The sequence below is a fragment of the Apostichopus japonicus genome, chromosome 20 (genome assembly GCF_037975245.1).
Source record: "Apostichopus japonicus isolate 1M-3 chromosome 20, ASM3797524v1, whole genome shotgun sequence".
NCBI classification, from domain to species: domain Eukaryota; kingdom Metazoa; phylum Echinodermata; class Holothuroidea; order Aspidochirotida; family Stichopodidae; genus Apostichopus; species Apostichopus japonicus.
In genome coordinates, this window is record NC_092580.1 from 28256463 (window position 1) to 28277718 (window position 21256).

Genomic DNA, 21256 nt, shown 5'->3' on the forward strand with positions numbered 1-21256 from the left:
AGGCCAAATAATATTGTAAAATGGGTCACAGCTTGAATGAAATGTGGCTGTGAGTCATTTCATCTACGTATTTAAACTCGTAATTCTTAAAAATGGAAATGCTAAAAAAAAAGAAGGGAAAAAAAATCTTTTGTTGGGTTAGTGGCCCCTAATGGCAGCATGTATAAATGCTTCCAGGCATACGGTAGTATTTGAATGTGTGTCAGGACAGTATTCATGCCAAAAAAAAATGAAAAAGAAAGAACTAAACATTCATCAGAGAGATTCAAGCATTGTTGGAGTGGTTGAAGAAAAAATCAGTACTCTTGTTTTGTCCATACCTCGAGAGAACTGGTTATATCTTAGCATTGTATGCCCTCAGTTACCGGTCACTACCAGTAATGACCCTCCTCGTTCTATCAGTGCCCCAAGAAGTGTTTGTTACATTTTGGATATTCATCTGCTAGAATCTTTTTATCAGGAATCTCATTATCAGGAATCTCATAAATTATAATCAGGAGCATGTAATCAGTGAAGTAGAAATGTCCATGGAGTTTATGAAATATTATATCCTATCGATATAAATCTATATAGCTGTAATGAATGCTGATATTCCATCTCCATATATGTCCCAGTAAGTAATTACTGGAAGGCTAATCACCTCTGTCATGGCAGGGACACATCCTGTGCAAAGATAAAAACCAAAAAACAAAACAGATCTTTTTGCTACAATATATTTCCAGAGGTATAAGTTCATGGGGAAACATTAGTTGTTTGTCACTACAGACTTTACAATACCTCTAAAAATACCAGTCCACCAATATGATAGCAGTCATAACTTATCATATTGACAAGCAGGCAGACATATTCTGACAAATTGTATCAAGGCCTAAACTGACATTGATAAAAAAAGATTAAGAGATCACCTTTCATAATATCCCTATCATCTTACTACTTACCCCATTGTACCCCTTCTATCTAATTTGAACAGAGAAAGTAGAAAGTTGTTTGGCAGTTGTGAAGCCTTTTAGTCATAAAGCTTAACATAGACCTTTAAGGGTTATGTTTATAATGAGTCACAGGAGAAAGCATAGCCTGTAATCTGTGGACATGATTGAAAATCTTTTGAACATAAAAAAAAGTAGCTCTGAGGAAAGAAAATAACAACCTTGTTTGTCTGATCCTGTCAGGGCTTGTGGTATTCACCAACCGTAATAAATAGTTCTAGAAAGTCGTGACATCATAAGACAAGATGTTACTTTAAATAAGTTATAGCACTTTTTGTGCTTAAAAGGTGTGAAGACTCGCGCAAAAAGAAACAGTCTAATGCCCTTAATCTGACCTAGTTTCGAATGAGGTGTAACAGAAGTGTTAGACACCACCATTGATCCCAGAAAATACACACACAGCTTGCTACCGTCGGTTATTGGACACTAGTGTACAGTCAGTACATACAGCTGCGGTCAATACCCACAGAACAGTGTACACACAATAAAGCGATGGACATCTCAGGTCCAGCTAAAGATAACAAGGTATCAAGTTTCCTTACTGTCTGCATTTTGTAGCGACACAAACAAAACGTCACTTGCAAGCAACAGAAAGTTTACTTTTTCAGATGGCAGCACACGGTTTGGGGCGAGTCTTCAATGCCTTTAAAGCAACAATTTACATTTGGCCTGTTATGTTTGCCATGATTTTATAAACTGTTGCTGAAAATTGTTAAAATATATCTGCAATCAAATTGAAAAAATTTGAACCTCCTGTTTTTTTTAGTCTTTTGCACTCTAATAGAGCTGATAGAGGTTAGTTCATTATTTTGATCAATTTGAAAAAAAATCTTCTAGAGTCAGTCGTTGTGTGGACTGTGAAGTGTTACTCAAGTGCAAACCCAAAGGAATGTTAAATGCAATGACAAATTTCATGATTATTTTAAATAAACTTGGAAAAGTTTTTAATACATGTAGTATTTTGTGTTGAAGTTATCACAATTTCATGCTAACATTTTCAACCTTGAAAGGAAAGCTAAAGGTACCAGAAAACATGTAACGTAATACTTAAGTCCATCAAACCTAGGCTAGTGTAGGGCATACTACAGTTGTTTATATCTAGGGAATGTAATTTAGTAAGCAGCAAAGTAGGCAATCATCGTGGTAAATGCTTATTATTTCATGCGCTTCTCAGTAAATTCCATCTCTGCTCATATTTTGAATTTATTTACTTTCTAATTTGTTTCATCTTTATCTTCAGCAATTTACATATTTTATTTTCTAATGTGATAGTTTTATTAAATTAATATTCAGCATATTTGAATATCTTAATCTTTTATATTTGATCTTTCCCTTTGCTGTTACAGCCTAAATTATCCGGAAGAGATCTCTTGGACTTGGTTGTATCCTACTGCAGCTTAAAAGAAAAGGAATACTTTGGTCTTGCATTTCTGGATGACACGTAAGCCTTTCAATGTATTTCGACTGAAAACACCCTCAAACTGGTAAACGTGGCAAGGAATCAAACTGGATAGACATATATGAATCAGGGAAGGGGAGGGGGGAGGGGAGGTAGTTTTGGCAACTCCCACAATCCTGTATGCCTTATAGGCAAAAATTTGCAAAACTAAGAACTAAATCTCGCTTGAAAAAAGCCCCAAATTGAAAAGGCTGTTGAGTACAGTTGATACAAAGCTAGAAAAACGTGGTTAACTTCAAACAATATTTGGATGGTTACCGAAATCCTGGTACGAAAGATAATGAAGTCCACAAGAAAACACACTTCTAAGCAATTTGGCTGCCAGTAGAATGAGATGGATGGTCTTCCGACCAATAGTGAACAGGCCGCTGAGGGCTCACAGTGTTAAAACGATTATTAGATTTACTTCGCTCCTCACTTACCTGTCTCCCACTCCACATCTGCACTTTCCTATCTACCTAACTACACATTTGGAAACGTTTTAGCACTGCGCCCTCGCTCCCTGGGCAACGCCCACTAACTCCTCCTGTATCTACCACCCCGGAAGTTACTACACGTTTTTTCTGCAAATTCCTTTTTTTTTGCGTTTTTGGAATTCATCTTTGGATAAATCGACTACAGAGACCTTCTTTCGTTGCTGTTCAAAGAAGCATTAGTTCACTCTAGGCATGGAAGAGTGAGAGGGCTGAGGTTTTGAGGAGACAGGTAAGCTTGTCGTTCGCAAATATCCCGACCTGGATTTTTTTTGATAAACAGTTGTCTTCAGTCTCACTACCGTAGTTGCCTATGTAGGAGGCTACTCACACAACATGGCACTACATGCCGCCGTCCACTTCAGAGTATCATTAACCCGTACTGCATTTATCCCTAATCTACAGTGTTGCATCTAGATCTTGTAGTTTCACCTTCTGGAGACTGTCTTCTTTACAAAAGACCGCATGATTCATCAACAGGAAGCGATAGTCACCTCAGAATTTGACTGAATATTCATTAAAAGCTTTTAGTTTGCACTATTTTTAAGTTTATAAGATTGTTGTGAGACTTGCGAGTGTTTTCTTTAATGATTTTTGTGTTTTCACATCTGGATGTGAAATCAGAGCTTCATCCAGATCCATCTTCTTGAGTCCCCCCCCCCCTCCCTCAAACCTTCTTAGGATCCTGTCTGGTGACATTACAGTGACGTGGTCCGTCAGTCTGTTGCTGTTACACATCTCTCTGGATATTTGATAGTGTAACCTACATCACAACAACCAGTCATTGAACATTTCTTCTAACTGTGAAGTGTGAAGTCCTACAGGAGGATATTTGATAGTTGATTCTGTCAGTAGGAGGATGGATTTATGTCACTGATCTCTAAAGAGATGAATTTGTTTATGCGGTGGAGATGGAGATAAAAACACCTCTGAGAGGAGGAAAGAGGTGTTAGGATGGAGTGAGCAACAGATCATCATCATGTTTGGTAGTTAAATGTATGAGAGTGCAGATGGCATTGGGTGAGAGTTTTGGCAGAATATATAATCATTGCCAAAGAGCTTGCCAGAAATTATGATAATGCTTTGAAATCTGGATCTTTTTTTGATCGTAAAGCAGCTTTTAGCTATCGTTCAATCATTCCCGGCTATTTTACAAAGCCTATTAAATTATCCTTGAAGTACTTGCAAGAAGTCACACTAGGACAACTTCCATTTGCATTTGCATATATTTTTTTAACCAATGAGCAAGCAGAAACCAAGTCACAAATACTTTCATTCAATTATGTTAAAATTCTTGTTTCTCACACTTTTCCGAATAGTTGCTTAATCACATGCGAAAGTCAGATTTAAAATGTTTACTTTCTTAATGAAATGTGATCTTCAAGCTGAATTGACTACCTTGTGGTGAGATATTGTTGTCAAATAGTGTCAAACATGAACCATAAATAATTCCTCAGATCAGTATCATACTTGGGGAGTCTTTATGTTTGGCCTTTCATATCTCTTAGTCAGTATGGAATTCTTTCTCCTTAACTGGACTTGCTTATAGGCAAAACCACAGAACATTCTGTTTTTAATTGCCCGAGGAGGTCTTACAAACAATAGATAACAAAGGACCTGGGAGAAAGAAGCAGCTAGGGTATTGTAAATCTTACAACCACATCTAATACAAGAGGCATTCCTCTCCATGCTAGATTACCAGCCATCTTATCTCTCCTCTCCCGTCTTCTGTTTGAAGCAACCAATTATTCAGGATCTAGATATAGAACCTTGTGACCCCCCTCCCCCCTTCTCCTCCCCTCCTCCTCCCCCTCTCATCCCTGAGTGATCTCATGATTACCACAAGAAAATAGAGTTCACATTAGAATAGAATAGAATTGGGTCAAGCGAAAACATTGAGCCTTAATATCAGACTATAAGATTACTTTTATGTTCGCATACAGTCTAACTACAGTAGAAGTATGTGGAATTTGGAGATAGGTTTGGGAAGTGGTCAGTGAACCATGAAAAGGAAAGGTCTGTGATCAGGGAGGAGAAGAAGAAAGGAATGGAAATTTAGAGGAGAGGAAAAACAAAGATGGAGAACAGAGGAAGAATGGAAGGGAGAATGGGGAGGAGGGAAGCAGACAATGCTTAATGTCTTCAGGTTTCCTAATGTAGAACTAGGGAGAGAGGGGGGGGGGGGGTGGGTGGTTAGAATTGAAATTTGACAATAAGCAAACCTTGTGTTCTTGATTGTCACAAATAGCTCTGCAAAAATACAAAATCTGCAACATTGCCTCACCTTTAGTCCCTGTATACTATCATTTTTTTCCAGTTCTAGGTTTTTGGGAAGAGGGTGGATAGGGGGAAAAGGGGGGGGGCAGGATAGGTGGTAATTAACAGAACAGTCTTGGTTTAACCTATGTTCTCAAGTGAAAGAAATTACAAGTCACTGTCTCACAACATTATCCCGGACTAATACGTGAAAAGAACATAAAAACGTCCATTCAAACAATTAGCTACTGCACTTTCTACGCATTAAAAATAACTGTTTTTTCTGATTAAAAACAGAAACAGAAACAAACAGAAATATCTCTCTCCAAAAAAGAAGGCAACACACAAACAGTCCTGAGGTTTTATTATTTATTGTTGTTTGTGATTTTTGGTAAGGTTGAAATATATACCAGTAGTTTCCATAGATTGAATGGAATCTAGGCTAATTCTGAAAGGTTTCTTTTTCTCTTTTAAGAGATTTGAGATTTAAGGAAAAGCTTATTCATAGCCTACCACTGTCTAAAAGTCAAAGAAAAGGATGTTGTGGTTTTTGCGAATATTTATGGAATGTCTGCACAACTGGCACAGTGTTTTTGTTGTGATGGTAATTAAGATATATGATGCAACACAATAACTGTCTTGCAGTATGTTATACTGTATAGGTGCTGTTATGTCATACACAATACTCTGAATGGCAATACCTTTATGGTACACTATATATGGAAACTGTATTTATACAGTACTGAAGTTTTTAAAATATGGCACAGCATGTAATGGTATTTTAGTGGTGCTGTATATAGGTATTTTAATGGTACATACACTGTGTGGGGACTGCATCGGCATAGTGCTGTAAATTGTGCTGCTGTGGGTATTTAGTTGGCGCTATATTGTTGTAACTCTAACGGTATACTTTAGTGGTAAATATATTGGTTCAATGGTTCACTGCTTTAAATTTTGGAAAGGTACAGTTCATGGATACTGTAATGATGGTGCTGTACATTGTGATGGTAAGGTTCATTTAGTTGTAATGATCGACTAACACTCCGATAGACCAAAATGTAGTCCTGAAAGGTATTGTTAGAGTGCCTTTACATACATACATATTGTGATAGTACACTATAATTACTGAAATCTATACCATATATAGTACTATGCAATATAGTACAATATTGATGTATGCAGTATCTACATATGATACAATATTGATATATGCAGTACAATTCATAGTACAATATTGATATACCATATCTATAGTACTATATGCAATTTCCATATATTGTACGAAATGCAATATCTATAGTTCTATACATTCATCATTTTATCTCAGTACCAGCCATGATCCTTATATGTCCCCTGATGCTTAAAACTAAATACTTTGTTAGTTGAGAACATGACAACATATTCATCATTTTATCAGCTATGATCAGCTCATTTTATCTCAGTACCAACCGTCATCCTTCTGTGTCCCCATGCTTAAAACTAAATAATCTGTTAGTTGAAAACATGACAACACATTCATCTTTTTAACTCAGTATCAGCCCATGATCCTTCTATGCCCCCTGATGCTTAACATTAAATACTTCGTAAGTTGAAAACATGACAACACATTCATCATTTTATCTCAGCACTGACCATCATCCCCATATGTCCCCCATCCGTCCCTCTCCATCTGCGCTACTTTAACCACCTCCTTCCCCTCTGAATCAAGTGATACTTATGATGGGAATTTTTTTCCATTAGAGGTGTGCCTGAGAGAAGTGCTACTCTCAGAAAAGGCCATCAGAATTTCTACATTTGTATTGATGTAACCTGCACTTTGGAGCAAAAAGAACTTATCTGCCATTTCATGTCTGTAGATTGAGACTCCAATCATTTCTGTCGATCGTGATGCAATTTATTCTCTTTATTTGCATTTAAATTCAATTTGCATGAATGTCCCCCAATGGTTAACTTCATGACTCTTACCATTCATTTCCAATTGAATGAATGCATAGACTCGAGTCTCTGTTTTCAATGCTCTCTCGAATTTAAAGCTGCATGCTGATGTGGAGGGCAAGAAAGGACTAGAATTCAATAAATTAGTTTTTTTTTTATATCAAAATTGTTCTTCAGAATAGACAAAATTGTGAGGGTTTTGTAAATCTTGACTGAAGTTTCCATTTAGCTTGTTGAATAACTGAGGATTTTACCACTGTAGTAAAGAGGCAGAAAGGTGGAATGTGTGCAAATTAAATGGAGATAGGGAGGGGGGAGGAGTGGGGGCAGGGCGTTATAAGGATAGAATTTCATTTTCAGTTATTTGCCATTTTTAAGGCAAGTGATTGAAAGAGGGGAGTGGGGTTGAGAGGGGGGGGGGAGATGGATGTGTGAAGGGGAAGATTTTCCATGACTTTTCCCATTCCCCCCTTGACTATGTCATTAACTAGTACTTTATGTATAGTATCAGGCATATTTGATGTAAACTAGTGTATAAAATGGGGGTCCTATACTTGTAATGAAGATACCTTTTTTATCTATACTTAAATATTTTTATGTTCTTTATTGTGGTTTATAACCCTGTCTCAGTTTTTACTTTTAATGCTGTTGTTATTACTTTTAGGTTTCTTAAGTTTGGTAATTTTATATTCCAGGTATTGGTTCTTTTGTACAGTGCTCTTGAGCATGTTTTATTTCATTATAACAGCACTTTAATGTATGGTATTTATTTTTATTATGATTTATTTTATACCTTGAATCTCAGTCTGGTACTTAATGGAGAAGTAGACTGCTAAGGGCTTTTATTCAGTAGCTGCCTCCATTTTGGATTTGTTTGACTGTTGCCATAGAAATAGTAGGAATAGATTCCTCTGGGTATTGAAATAATTACAGTGGTTCATGGTAGCTTGGATCAACATTCTCTAAACTTTCAAAATTGTTTTTCGTATATATATCATTGGTAGAAGCTTGTTTACTGTTAACATTAGGAAAATAAATTGGTATTGACTTTGATTAATGTAATTTACTTCGTTCCCCACTTACCTGTCTCCCCACAACCTATGCACCACATTCTACCGTGTCTAGAATGCCCTGGTAAACTTTTAACACTGTAACACTGTAATTTTCCTAACTCCGAAAAACACAGTGAGACACTTTGTGGGTAGAAAAATGAAGGAAGGCCATTAGGGCCAGTGAGGGTGTACAGTGTTAAAAGTTTACCAGGGCATTCTAGACAAGGTAGAATGTGGTGCATAGGTTGTGGGGAGACAGGTAAGTGGGTCACTCGTAAATATATAAACCAGTAAGTTTTATAATTTACTTGCATAATTTTGCACTGAATTTGATGCTTAATTTTGAAAGATTTTGTCTGCCTAAGAAATAATGATAAAAAATATGACAGAATATATCTCTGTCTGATCCATTCTTAATGCCTCTGGAATTTAGTGATCCAAAAATTGATTGATTATCTCGCATCATGTCCCTTTTAAAACTATTAAGTGATTGCTACTTCATGCATTTTAGAATCAGCTCATTAAAAAAAAAAAACGACAAAAAAAGGCTGAAAACTGACTAACAATTTACAATGCATTGAATATATAATGTATAATAAATAGATAAATTGAATGTGTAATTATTTTCCACATTGTGAAAATCAATTTGAACAGCTTTGCTAGCTAGCTTACTAGGTTTCTGAGTGACTCCAAAATTTTGGACGTGAATATAATAGGGAACGAGATGAGGAATGAGGGATTGCAAAGATTTTCTTGTTTAATTTGGAAAAGGCTTGAGGAGAGGAGGGAGAAATGTTGGAGTTTGTAAAGGATGGTTTTCTTTCTCTTTTGGGATGTCTGTCAAAGTTTACTATATATGTATAATAATAATAATAATAATACTCTGCTTCCTTATCTGTATCGGTACTACTGATGCACTCTGAATGTACTCTGTTGTATCAGCGGTCTGGTATCAAACATTAGTTTGGTACTGTCCTGCTATGGAGTCCGACCCATTCCTGACCGTCTCCGTTCTCATTCTACCACCTAAAGTGTTTGAATGAAGCTACCTGTATCCTCACTACTAATGCACTCTCAAAATACTCTGTTGTAGCAGTGATCTGGTATTAAACATTAGTTTGGTACTGTCCTGCTGTGGAGTCCGACCCATTCCTGACCGCCTCCGTTCTCATACTACCACCTACAGTGTTTTTGAACATTTGAATGATGGTTGGAACATGGTGCTGCTGGTTCAACCATGGCAGGTTCCAAAAGTCGGGTAAAAATAGAGAAGGAGAGTTGATCCAAGTTAGATTACCACGGTAACTATTGAGTAAAATGTAGCTTATATATATTGTGTTTATAACACCCAAAACACCTGCTTGTTTGACAGCATTCACACAAACAAACGTGCTCATCACACAGTGTGTACAGTACCTTAAACTACTGTGTACACTCAACAATCTACCAGATTTGAAATACTAACCTGTTCACTGATGCAGCAGGCATCAGGGCCCCAGGTGTCAAAGCATTGTGAATTTTATCTTACTATTAAATTTCATAGATTTATATCATTCTTGAACTTTCATTTTCTAAATACCCACATTTGGGACTAAAATACCATTCTATAAACAACTCCCCAATCTTTCTTCTAGCTGTGTTATCTTCCATATCATTAACTGTGGTATGCCAAGCTTCTTTACTGGGAGGCCCTTGGCTCCTGGTGACCTTTGTCTCTCAGATTTGACCTTGAAATTTCTGATTTATTATCACTTCTTGATTATGAAGTTTTCAATGGAAAGAAAAGTATAGTGGTGGTGTTGGTTTTTGATTCTATCACTGTACATGGCTAAGGGTGAAACAGGGAACCTCTCCATGTAGTGAGAGGAATGATGTAGATTTATAAGAAAGAGAGGTTGACTGGTGATGGTTTTAGATTCTATCACTGTACATATGATAAGGCTGAAACAGGGAACCTCTCCATGAAGTGAGAGGAACAATGCAGATTTATAGGAAAGAGAGGTTTACTGGTGTTGGTTTTAGATTCTATTACTGTACATGGCTAAGGGAGAAACAGGGAACTCCCCATGAAGTGAGAGGAACAATGCAGATTTATAAGAAAGAGAGATTTACTGGTGTTACAGAGAAATGTTTAGTACTTCAACCCTTCCTAACTTCAATCCTTCCTACATAAAACTTAGTTATCAAAATGAGAATCCTCCTTATGGTGTTCCACCTTCAATCACAGATTAGATTGAAAGAATGAAAGGAATTGATGGAGTTGGAAGAAACTGATAAATTATTTGATTTTCTGTCATATTGTTTTTAGTTTTTTGAAGAATAAAGAAAAATGATATCTGTATCACTTTGTTGATGACTGCAGTATAAACATATAAGTCCCTATACTTTTTCCATTGACTGAAGTGGGAACCCTGGTAAAAAATTTATAGCTTTTTAATATTATTGGCAGCAAAGTTTATTTTGATTGATATGAGTATTGACATTAAACATAAACAGACACAACAAAAAAAACTACTTTTTTGTTATTGGTTTTTAGATCTGTTAATGGAATGAGTTCTTTTATGGAGAAAACGGAATAATTTCTCCAGTTATCCCATCCAAAAGTATCATGCAAAATGGTGAAAATTTGCTATTCAACTCCTAAGATGTAAAGCAAGTTTGCATTTGACATAGGAACCATACTATTTTATAAGAGACCAATGCAGAGCCTTCAATATTGCTACATAAAATTTGAACACAAAATTATTCCAAGGAAAATATCAATTGGTTGATCGTCCATCTTTCTCAGCAGCGTTAAACCAAGGTTGTTTCTTGTGTCAAGCCATCGCCCTACTTTCTACTCTGCAAATTGAAATTTCATGATTCATTAATTAAATTACTAAGTGATCTTATTTGTGTACCAGGTATGTAAAATCTCCGACACTGTGTAAATTTAATTTAATAGTCTCCTTGTATTGTTATTTACTTTGTCATGGGAAAGAATTTGAGTTTGCTTCCTCACTCGACTGATTCTGGTGGTCGTTTGTATCATCATCTTCAAATTAATCGGAGGCTGTCCTCGCTACTCCTAATAATCTCAACTTCCATTTCCGACATTTCCCAAATTATCTGATGAACGGGGGAGTTCTAATGTTTGGTATTGAAGAAGGTACACTGAGAGAGAGAGAGTCATTAAACGGTAGTAATGAGTTCTACTTAATGAATCAAACAAATGGACATTGGAGCTTTTAATTAAGACCAGCGAAATCTCCCTTCCGTGATTTATTGTATACTCATTCAATAAAAGCATGAGATTTTCTTTAGGATTGACCATTAACGTTGAAAGTTTCAATTATATTTGAGACCTGGGTATACAAGTGGGTAGAATGAGTCAAGTTATCAGTTGACATTAAAAATATAGTACTGGTGAAGTAATGATCGGAGAGAAAATTAAAATGCTGCCCTCAGTAGGAGATGATGCAAAAAACGTAAATTTATAGGATGAGTAAGTAACATGACTAACAATAGTTTTTTTTTTTTTGTCAAAACAATTTAGGATTCTTTTGGCTAGAGAGAGCTTTGAACCACTGACCTCAGAATTAGAAGTACTTTGGTCTATCAACTGATCTATCCAACCCTTTGTTTAGTGGTTCCAAGGGGGGGGGGGGGGGAGGGGGTGATTGGGTGTCAATCACCAATTTGATTAGATGCAACCCAAGAAAGTTTTCAGGGTATGGTTTTCAAGAGAAATTTGGCATTTGGGATATATGAAATAACTGAAAGCATGTTTGATCATAGAAAACTACAATACTGCCCTCTTGAATTGGAAGATTTGAGTTTGATAGTAACATGCACTGATGAGAGGTAAATACAAGAAGTAGTCATCAGAGACCATACTTCCTTCTGTCATTGGACATGATTCCAAGGAAGATGAATCCAGGAAGTTTCAAGTTTTATTTTGTACCATCATCATTAATTTTTATTTTAAAACATGATTATTATTAAATTAATATACTTATATATAATAAATGATATGCAATAATCAGAATATATATACATACAGTATGATGGGTAGAGAAGTCAGAATAAGCAAAGCTTTAAGGTGCTTATCAAACCATCATCTTTAGCTTACATTTAAATAGTGTCTGTTACTAACAACTACAACTCACACCAAAGGGAGAAAAAAGACAAATCTTTTATCCATTTTGAAAATTTATCAGAGTGATATCAACTCAGTGTCATTTTGTCCAGTTTGTGATGTCACATTGCCTCCTCTCTAAGAGCTGTCATTGCTTTGTTTTCCCTTACTATTCTATTCATATTTTTACAGTGAAAGTAGATTCCATTCCATGAGTAGGTGACACAAAAAGGAAAAGCAAAAACAAAACAAATACAATAGTGCAATTTCATTCACCACACAAAAATAAACACATTTCTTTGCAAAAGTATAAAACTTCAATAAATTTTGGAACTTGCCATTTGTCTTTTTACTCCTGTTGCATATGTTGAAACATCAAAGTGATATCTCTTTAAGAAATATAAGAACCTGTTGAGCTGTTTTTTTGTTTTTTCCCCATGGTTTTGTTTGCCATGATTAGGCGATGCTAAAATCCCAACAAACAAATTGTTATTTCCAAATAGTGCAATATCATTCACCATAAAGAATTACACAAATATCTACGCAAAAACAAAAGTATAAAAATTTTGGATCTTGCAATATCATTTTACTCCTGTTGCATATGTCGAAACATCACAGTGATACCTCAATAAGAACATAAGGACCTATTCCTCCCCCCCCCCCCCCCCCGTTCGTTTTGTTCACCAATGGTTGTTGATAGTTTGGTTTTATTCTCCTCAATCTTGTGACATGAGTATTGATCAAAACCAAAGAAAATACATATCTAATGTGGTATGAATAACCTTAAAGGGCAAAAGAAAAAAACTTAAGCTGTTTTAAACATAGTTAAAAGGCATAATGTTTTCTAAAATTTTTATTTCTAACACATCATTCTCGGAGAGATCATAAAAGCTGATATCATCACAGTTTGGACCAAACTTTTTAAGAATAGTGGTGGTACATTGATCAAATGGTGGGAAGTTAGGAAAGAAAGTTGTTGACTTCCTGTATATTTGTATGATTTTGAGTTTTTTTTTTTTTTAAATTTTATTTTCACTGCCTTCAGCAGTAATTCATTATTACTTTGACTGTAACAATGTTTTCCTGTGTTATTTCTATTGTAGATGTAACCCCTCTCAAATAAATACATGAATGTGATATCGGAATGGATGCTGATTTTATTTAACTCATTCAATCCCAAATAAATTCCTTACTGCTTTTATAGCGATGATAGAAATCTTCACCAACACCTTGCATATGACACTGTATCAACCACCTTTATTACTTGTGGCTTTATTGATTTAAGGTAGCATGTACCAGGTAATTTCCCCATTGTCTTACACTCTAAATCTTCAAAGTGAGGTGGTCTCTAAGCCCTTGTAGAAGTTTTCACTGGATAAACCCTATCAATCACTGCATAGCTTGCCAGTTGGCAGTTCATCCAACCTTCAGTCTTCCATATTTTCCAATATATTATATATTCCAAGTTTTCATCACTCTGTTTCATTAACAAGCCTCTCTTACTCACTGGTAAACAAATTTGATATACTGTTCTTTGCAGGTCTTAAGTGGTCTAAAATTACCTTTCTTGACCTAGTTTTTGCACTACATGTACTTTTCACTCACTCTCTTCAACATACAAGCCATTCAAAAAAACAACATCCTATTTTCTTTTTCAGCATTTTGGGATATGCCAGCTAAGGTTGTCTCAACAGTTTTGTGAATTATATGGTGCCCTCACTATAATTTGCATTCCTAATTGTGTAATACTGCCCTCGGACTCACTCAAGCCAGTATTGAGATATTACCACAGTAATATTTTTGAAATATCGCCCTCTATTTGGTTAACCCACTCATTTGCTATGTTAGGTGGATCCATTTACAAAATTCCTTTGGTTTTAATCACAGTGTTGGGTTAGATTGATTTCAAGAGTACAAGAAGGACAGTGCCTGGTAGGCATGACCACCAACAATGACATATTTCTGGGGTTACACATCCATTACCATGTACACCCTCATTGTTGAAGCTACCACATAATAACATTTGGTAGTATAATTCAACACCTGTTATTAGAAACTCACACTGGTGTTACTGGTCTGCCATCTTAGTTTAAACTTACAGTATATATATATATATATATATATATATATATATATATATATATATATATATATATATATGTATATATATATATATATATATATATGTATATGTATATGTATGTATATGTACATTTATGTACATGTACATGTACATATAAACATATATAAAATTGAAATCATAGTGAGTTGAAAAATCCAAAACAGTGCAAAAACTTCCAGCCTCCACCGGGATTCGAACCCGGGCCTCCCGCTTTATATGCAGACACCCTAACCACTAGGCTATGGACGCTGATTGCATGTCCAGAGGTTCGAAACCGGTAGTGAAGGTCGTAATTCCACTGTAGGCCTTTGTCACCTGAGTCGCAAACAATACTAGTTCTGTTTTGGTGACATATTTGCCTTACTCTAGAGATCAAACATGATGCTAACCAACTCAAAATTATTTGTGATTCCCAAAGCCGGAATATTTTGAACAGACTTTGTTAAAGAAATGGAGGTAAACGACAAAGGCAAATGAATATATATATAATTGAAATCGTCGTGAGTTGAAAAATCCAGAACAGTGAAAAAACTTCCAGCCTCCGCCTGGATTCAAACCCGGGCCTCCCGCTTTATATGCAGACACCCTAACCACTAGGCTATGGCCAAGTAGTGCTTTTTATTACAAATCATGTACAAATTGATACATATCATGACAGCCTTAATTTTGTCTTCAGTTTTGACTGGTTTTCTACCCTCACATTAGTATGTTGAGATTTAACTCCTTTCATACTCACTAAGGAAGGATTTCATGCACTAGACTTAACCTGTCTATTCTGATGAACCATTAGATTAAAAAAAAACAGGCTATTGGTACACCAACTGTTCACAATAATCTAATAGGGATGTTGTCCAACCTCTGTAGCTTATTAGCTTGCATCCTATTCTCTTTTACTGTACAAGTCTACATTGACTTTGACCTATAGCCCCTGTCTAGATATTCACACCTAAACAACAGGCTAGCAAAGTTGTGTTGTGCAATTTGCATTTGGTATCGTCCAGAGTAGTTTGTAATACAGTTTGTATTTTGTACCGTGCATGGTGTCATTGGTGATCTCATACACAAAACTGCATTCATGAATGAATGGGATGTCAGTGTGGTGTTGTGAATAGGACTGTGTGTAGTATAGCATAGTGTGTGTGCATAGTGTTTGCAGTGTCTGGGCCTTCGTCATCACAGGTTCTCTCCTCTCTCTCTGCTAATAGTAGGATGATACGCTTGTATGGTTTTGAATAGGGAGAGAAGTGTCACAGTTGACAGAGTGTAGTGAGTTAAAACTCAGCGTGGGACTTTGGAGACTACAAGTTTTAAGATCCCTTGTAATCCTCTCTTTGGAAACTGTTTTATTATTCTGGACTTTGAGACAGATGTAAGTACTTCTCAGTTTTCATACACTGCTCTCTGCTAATAATCTAAGCATTGAAATAGCTTATCTTATGAATCTTATGTAGTACCTGTCATCTGTGGTGTAATGTAAAGTTATCATCCTACTGTTGGTATATATATGCCATACAGTTGTGTAGTATTAACAGGTATCTAACAGTACTATGTGTGTATTTTTTGTCAAAGATATAACGTTCATATGGTTTTGGTGTGGTTGATTTTACCTGTTTATATGTCATTATAAAGTGACAAGGCAATATTAACAAATGACAAATATTTTAAAATAAAATGGCTATTATATGACTTTTTTCCTTTGGGTTAATTTTTCAATCTTGATTATTCTGTATCCTTCTCTAAAATATAAAGAAACATCCCCAAGGTTATCGGGTTATTTAAATTAAAACCACCCAGTTGTCCTTTCTGATACATGTGTGTTGCTGTAGTTGGAAAACAAACCTTGGCCTTTCAGACAGTCTGAAGGAACACGTTACAGATTGTCCAAGGGATAATCCACATTATAACTTGTGTAAGAATGAGTGTTGCTTTCCATAACTGTAGGTACAGTGGAACAAATCCAACACTATGGTTTAAAAATTATCCTTAATGCTATATCCATGCTATTATACTGTATATTATAAGCAATATATAATGCTATAATGTGTAATGCTGATATAATGCTATATCTATATAGTTTTGTGTGATAAGGGTTTGTCATGCCAAGCATGTGGAGAGTTTGCCTATATACTGTAGTGTCTCAGAAAGAGTCGTCAATGGTCTGTAGTGCTTTCTCACTTGTACTATGTTACAATATTCCTAAATAAGTCTTTTTATGGTTGAAAAGTAAACTGCAATCTTTTCTTCTAAAATAGATAGAAGGAAATGCTATTGTTAATCACACATGCTTTGCTAAATACATTTTGTGACCATATGCAAATATTTATTATCCAGATCGTCATTATTATTAATATAAATTAGTAATTATACATTAATTGTTTAACTGTGGGTAATTCACATCAAATTCAATACTTTGTTCCAATGCTAGGCTCTTCATTGTGTACAACAAGGTGTATACATATATTTAAACAAAATGCTATATATATATTGTTTCTATCATTCGCTTCATGACATTATTTTGTTAACATTGAAGCTAGTGTACATGCAACGTTAAAGCTTAGCTGTATCTTGAACCAAGCGACCCCCTGGGGGAAAATTTATCAGGTATCCTATAACAACATGATATGCAAATTGGTCTAATTGCTATACAAGATCAAAGATGTACTGTATCCTAACAGTCTTTTTTACACAGGAACCAATGATAGCATTTTAATAGAGACAAAATTCAATGCCTTCAAAATTTGAAGGCTAAATTATTCCCTGGACCCTTCCAAAAATGTTTCCTTAGAGAGGGCTCATACTCGCCCGAGAGACCAAATTCCATTTACAAGCAGTGACTTTGTGCCACTTTGATGATTTCATGGTCAGATTTGTATAAATTTCTTTTTTTCCTTCCGTCTTTCAGAAATCATTACAATTGGTTACAAAGAGACAAAAATGTTTTGGATCACGAGCTACCCCGTCCGCCACAAGGAGAACCGCTAACCCTCTACTTTCGGGTTCAATATTTCTCGGAGAGTATAGCCAAGTTACGAGATAGTATTACCATAGAGTTGTTTTATCTTCAGGCCAAGGAGTCAGTGTTTAAGGTGAGTAAATTGAATTATTCTCATCGCAGAATTACTTGTTGTCAACACTGAACCGTTGAACTCCCCCCCCCCCCCCACTGACCTAGTCCCAATTAGAACTCGTACTGCTGACCTTGTCAGATCACACTCACAAACATGTTTTTCTGTCACATTTATCTTTTGATTGGGAATCAGGATTTTAATCAAATTCAAACAATAATGAAAAAAAAGTGCAACAATTCAAAGAATGTAATTTTCTAACAAATGCTGTTATACCATTGAAACTCCTTTTGTATGGAAACTTAATTATCCCAGTAAAACTGATCCCCCCAATTCATCCTTCCATTAGATGGCTTCATTTTCTTTCAAAGGATGTTGGAAACTGTTGGTAGAAGGTCTTGAACCTCTGGGAAATTTGGGGGTTACTTTGTGCTTCGTGATCTTGTATTTTAGACTTTCTATTATTCGATTCAGTCCATAACCTTGAATTTTGTTAGAAGCTTTTAATGAAGTTTGTGGCTTTGACACTCTGCCTGATAAAGTTAACTTTAGTAACTTCTCAACATGTAACCGTTGTTAACACCTGATAGGTCTGTTACAATATCATATGGCTAGTGTTGTCAAGGTTAACTCAGCAAAAATGAAAGCAAAATGCCAAAAATACCCGCAAAATCACTTTATATATATTTATCAATTAGCGCTCTGAGGGATGGATTGTATCCAGCCAAGCCCTAATTCTGAATGTATTAAGGCCAAGCCCCATTGCATTTCCAGGCATACAATGCCAATAGATTCCAAATCCCAATGCCACTACAATATATTTAACTTTGAGAGACCTTGATCAAAGCCCTGAAGTCATGGATTTGAATAAAATAGTGTTCTCTTAGTATTTGTTTATTTCAAAATATAACAAAAACTGTTAGCAAACTGCTTATCCACGAAAGAGCCTGTGTAAGAGAGAATGTGTAAAAGCGAGTGGGCCTGATGTTTCGATCCTAGCAGGATCTTCTTTAGAGAAAAGAAGATCCTGCTAGGATCGAAACGTCAGGCCCTCTTACTTTTACACATATTTGTTTATAGAGGTCCTTTATTTGTAGGTATGTAATCAATGAGCTTTGAAAGTGCTTTTGTGATGACCATGTTAAGTTTTCTGAGTGATAATATTTAGGTCAGGAGTTATGATATCAAAACATACTTACATGCTTTCCTACTCAACTTGGCCAACATTACCATCAAGTTTGGCAAAAATTAAATACCTAGTACAAACTTTTAGTCTTACAATCAGCCGATGCATCAGAGAGAGTGAGAGCTATCTCGGTTAAATCATTCAAATATAATACAATGAATATTAAAATGATATGGAATTAAATATTTCTGTCCTTGTTTTGACTCGCATGATTTCCTTTCGTAATTGCTCAATCAAGTGATTGTAGGTAAAATCATCACAGGTAAAGGATTGAGTGAGGGGGAGACCATGATTAAACTAATTTGTTGTTATCTGCACCGGTCTTGTAAGTGATAAAGAAAGAAAAAGAAAACTTGGCCAATATTGGCAAAATAGTCACACATCAAGCACCCATCTGCTTCCTGTTGGAATGTCTTTTATTGAACATTGAGGAAGTTATCAAGTTTCGATCATTACTCGTTGTCCGTGTACAACTGGATTAGCCGCTATCCAAACAAAAGCAAAAACAAGAAATATTATTTCTCGCGTATTGTTTTTGAAGCGGACGGTTGGTTGGAGATGTCCGTGGTAACAAGGATGACAGGAAGTTGATTCAGAAGTCTCGCGGAAGGCTGATCTTAAAGATCAAGAAATCTCTTTGTTCTTAGCAATTGTCCTGGTAACGATTATAATTTAAATGAGGTTACCTTTGTCGGTATGTGTGTCCCGGGGAAACGGTTCGCCGCCTTTAATTCCCGGGGAGTACGGTGGCGGCGAGCAGCGTAAATACTAGACCTGTGAGGCTGTGACCAATAACACACTTGACCTTGATTTCATTCCGCCTCATATTGGTACATCCCGTGAGGAAGTGGTAGAGTACTATTGTAATTGTTGTTTGGCGATAGAAACATATACACAGAAAATTGACAATTTGGGTTCATTGTTTATAGCGAAGATGGTCACTGTGTAGTTGAAGTAGAGGTATATCAATGAAGTGGGATTTGGCAGCAGCCTCCTATATATATCTGTAAGTTTCCTCTGTTCTAGGTTTCTTCAGATTCTTGTTAATTTATGGGTAGATCTACAGAAAGAGAAGACAGTGGGCAGTAGCCAGGCAGTGGGCAGTGTCCGGGCAGTGGGCAGTGTCCGGGCAGTGGGCAGTGTCCGGGCAGTGGGCAGTGTCCTGGCAGTGGGTTACAGGAGCGCAGTCTTGAAATGCCAGCAGTGATGTAGTTTAGGTAGATAGGAAAGTGCCTATGTAGGTTGGAGACTGGTTACAAGTATCATCACTGGAAATGACCAGAACCATCACCACTCACTTACCTGACTCCTCACAGCCACTGAACTCTAACTGAATCGTGTCTAGAGCTCTCAGTAAACTTTAAACACAGTACTCAGTGAGACCGGCTCATACCGGTTGCAATATCAACTGTATGCACCCATGGCTCAGTCTTGACAGACACAGTACATACCATGTATTGCAATGCAAACCAATACAAGAGTTACTTTAATAGCCAGTGGTTTCATTCTTCTCCAGACACAAGTGTGAGAAATTATATGACTTGATCATAATCTCTTTCCTCCTGAGATGATGTTGATATCGTTGAATGTCTCCCGCCCCCCCCCCCACCACCCCTTCTACCTCTCAAAGTGTCACATGTAAAAAATTCATGATACCGAATTAACTACTGTACTGTAAGGATACAACAACTATATACTGCAGTGTTTTTTCTACTCTTTCTCTCTTGCATATATCTTTGCTGTACTTCCCTGTTTATAAATTGGCAACATTTCTGTTATCTACCGCTTCGCTTTGCTACACAGAGCTCTTTTACGTATGTATGAAGTCAAATATAAAATGGATTTCCTTCTGTGCACTGTTGAATGTATGTTTTGGAGGACCGACCATACATAGTTAATTGTTAACATCCCTCTCACTGTTTAACCAGCATAGACTTCAGTATTATATTTCATTATTATTAAACACTGTAAGGTTTTGCTTCCTCCTATCTCTCAATCCGATAGATTTTGTTCAGCTGTTACCTTTGTAAACACAAACTGTCATCATTATATACAATGTCATATACAGTATATATTATGTAGGCCTACCGCAACGTTTGTTCAAACATGCTGTAAAAACAGCATTGTAAGATGAAGGTTTATAATATTTGAAATTGTTCCAAACTATATGTTAATAAATGAATTAATGAATCAGTATTCCAAATGAGTTTTATATTTGTAGAGGATATCTGGATAGAAATAATAATAATGTATCGATTTATTACAGCATTAATAAGGTTTGATAAGAATTTACTGTGTTGAAAATCAACTTTCAGCTGATGAAATTTCAGTTCTGCTAATGCTGGGGTTTGTCCAAATGATATCACTAATTATGATACAAATGGGATGATCCACATTTTAGTGTGACTTTCTTTGGTATTTCATATAAATTTGGATATATGTGTCTTTATCAATTCATCTGTTCTTTTCAACTGACCTAGCCCCAAGCAAAGATTAAATAAAAGAAACAGTTGCCTTCTTTAAGTCTTATCATTCATTCATTCATTCATTTATACTTAAAACAATCTTTCACCATTTCATCCTTGAAGATGCCATGTTGTCTGAG

At 36.0% G+C, this 21256-nt stretch overlaps 1 protein-coding gene and 1 non-coding gene across 8 annotated transcripts in view; one reads left to right on the top strand and one right to left on the bottom strand.

Moving 5' to 3' along the window:
• The window catches only part of LOC139962014 (uncharacterized), a 117202-nt gene that overhangs the window by 34731 nt on the left and 61215 nt on the right, over positions 1-21256 (top strand). For all 7 annotated transcript variants that reach the window (XR_011791125.1, XR_011791124.1, XM_071961816.1 and 4 more), the window contains exons 3-4: positions 2333-2427; positions 17303-17486. Coding sequence is in view for 5 of the 7 variants with exons in the window: in XM_071961816.1 (XP_071817917.1) it covers positions 2333-2427; positions 17303-17486 (279 nt within the window). In the remaining 2 variants the exon portion in view is untranslated. The remainder of the gene's footprint in view (positions 1-2332; positions 2428-17302; positions 17487-21256) is intronic.
• Positions 14578-14649, bottom strand: Trnay-aua (transfer RNA tyrosine (anticodon AUA)). Its single transcript has one exon. It is a non-coding gene; the product is annotated as a tRNA-Tyr (tRNA).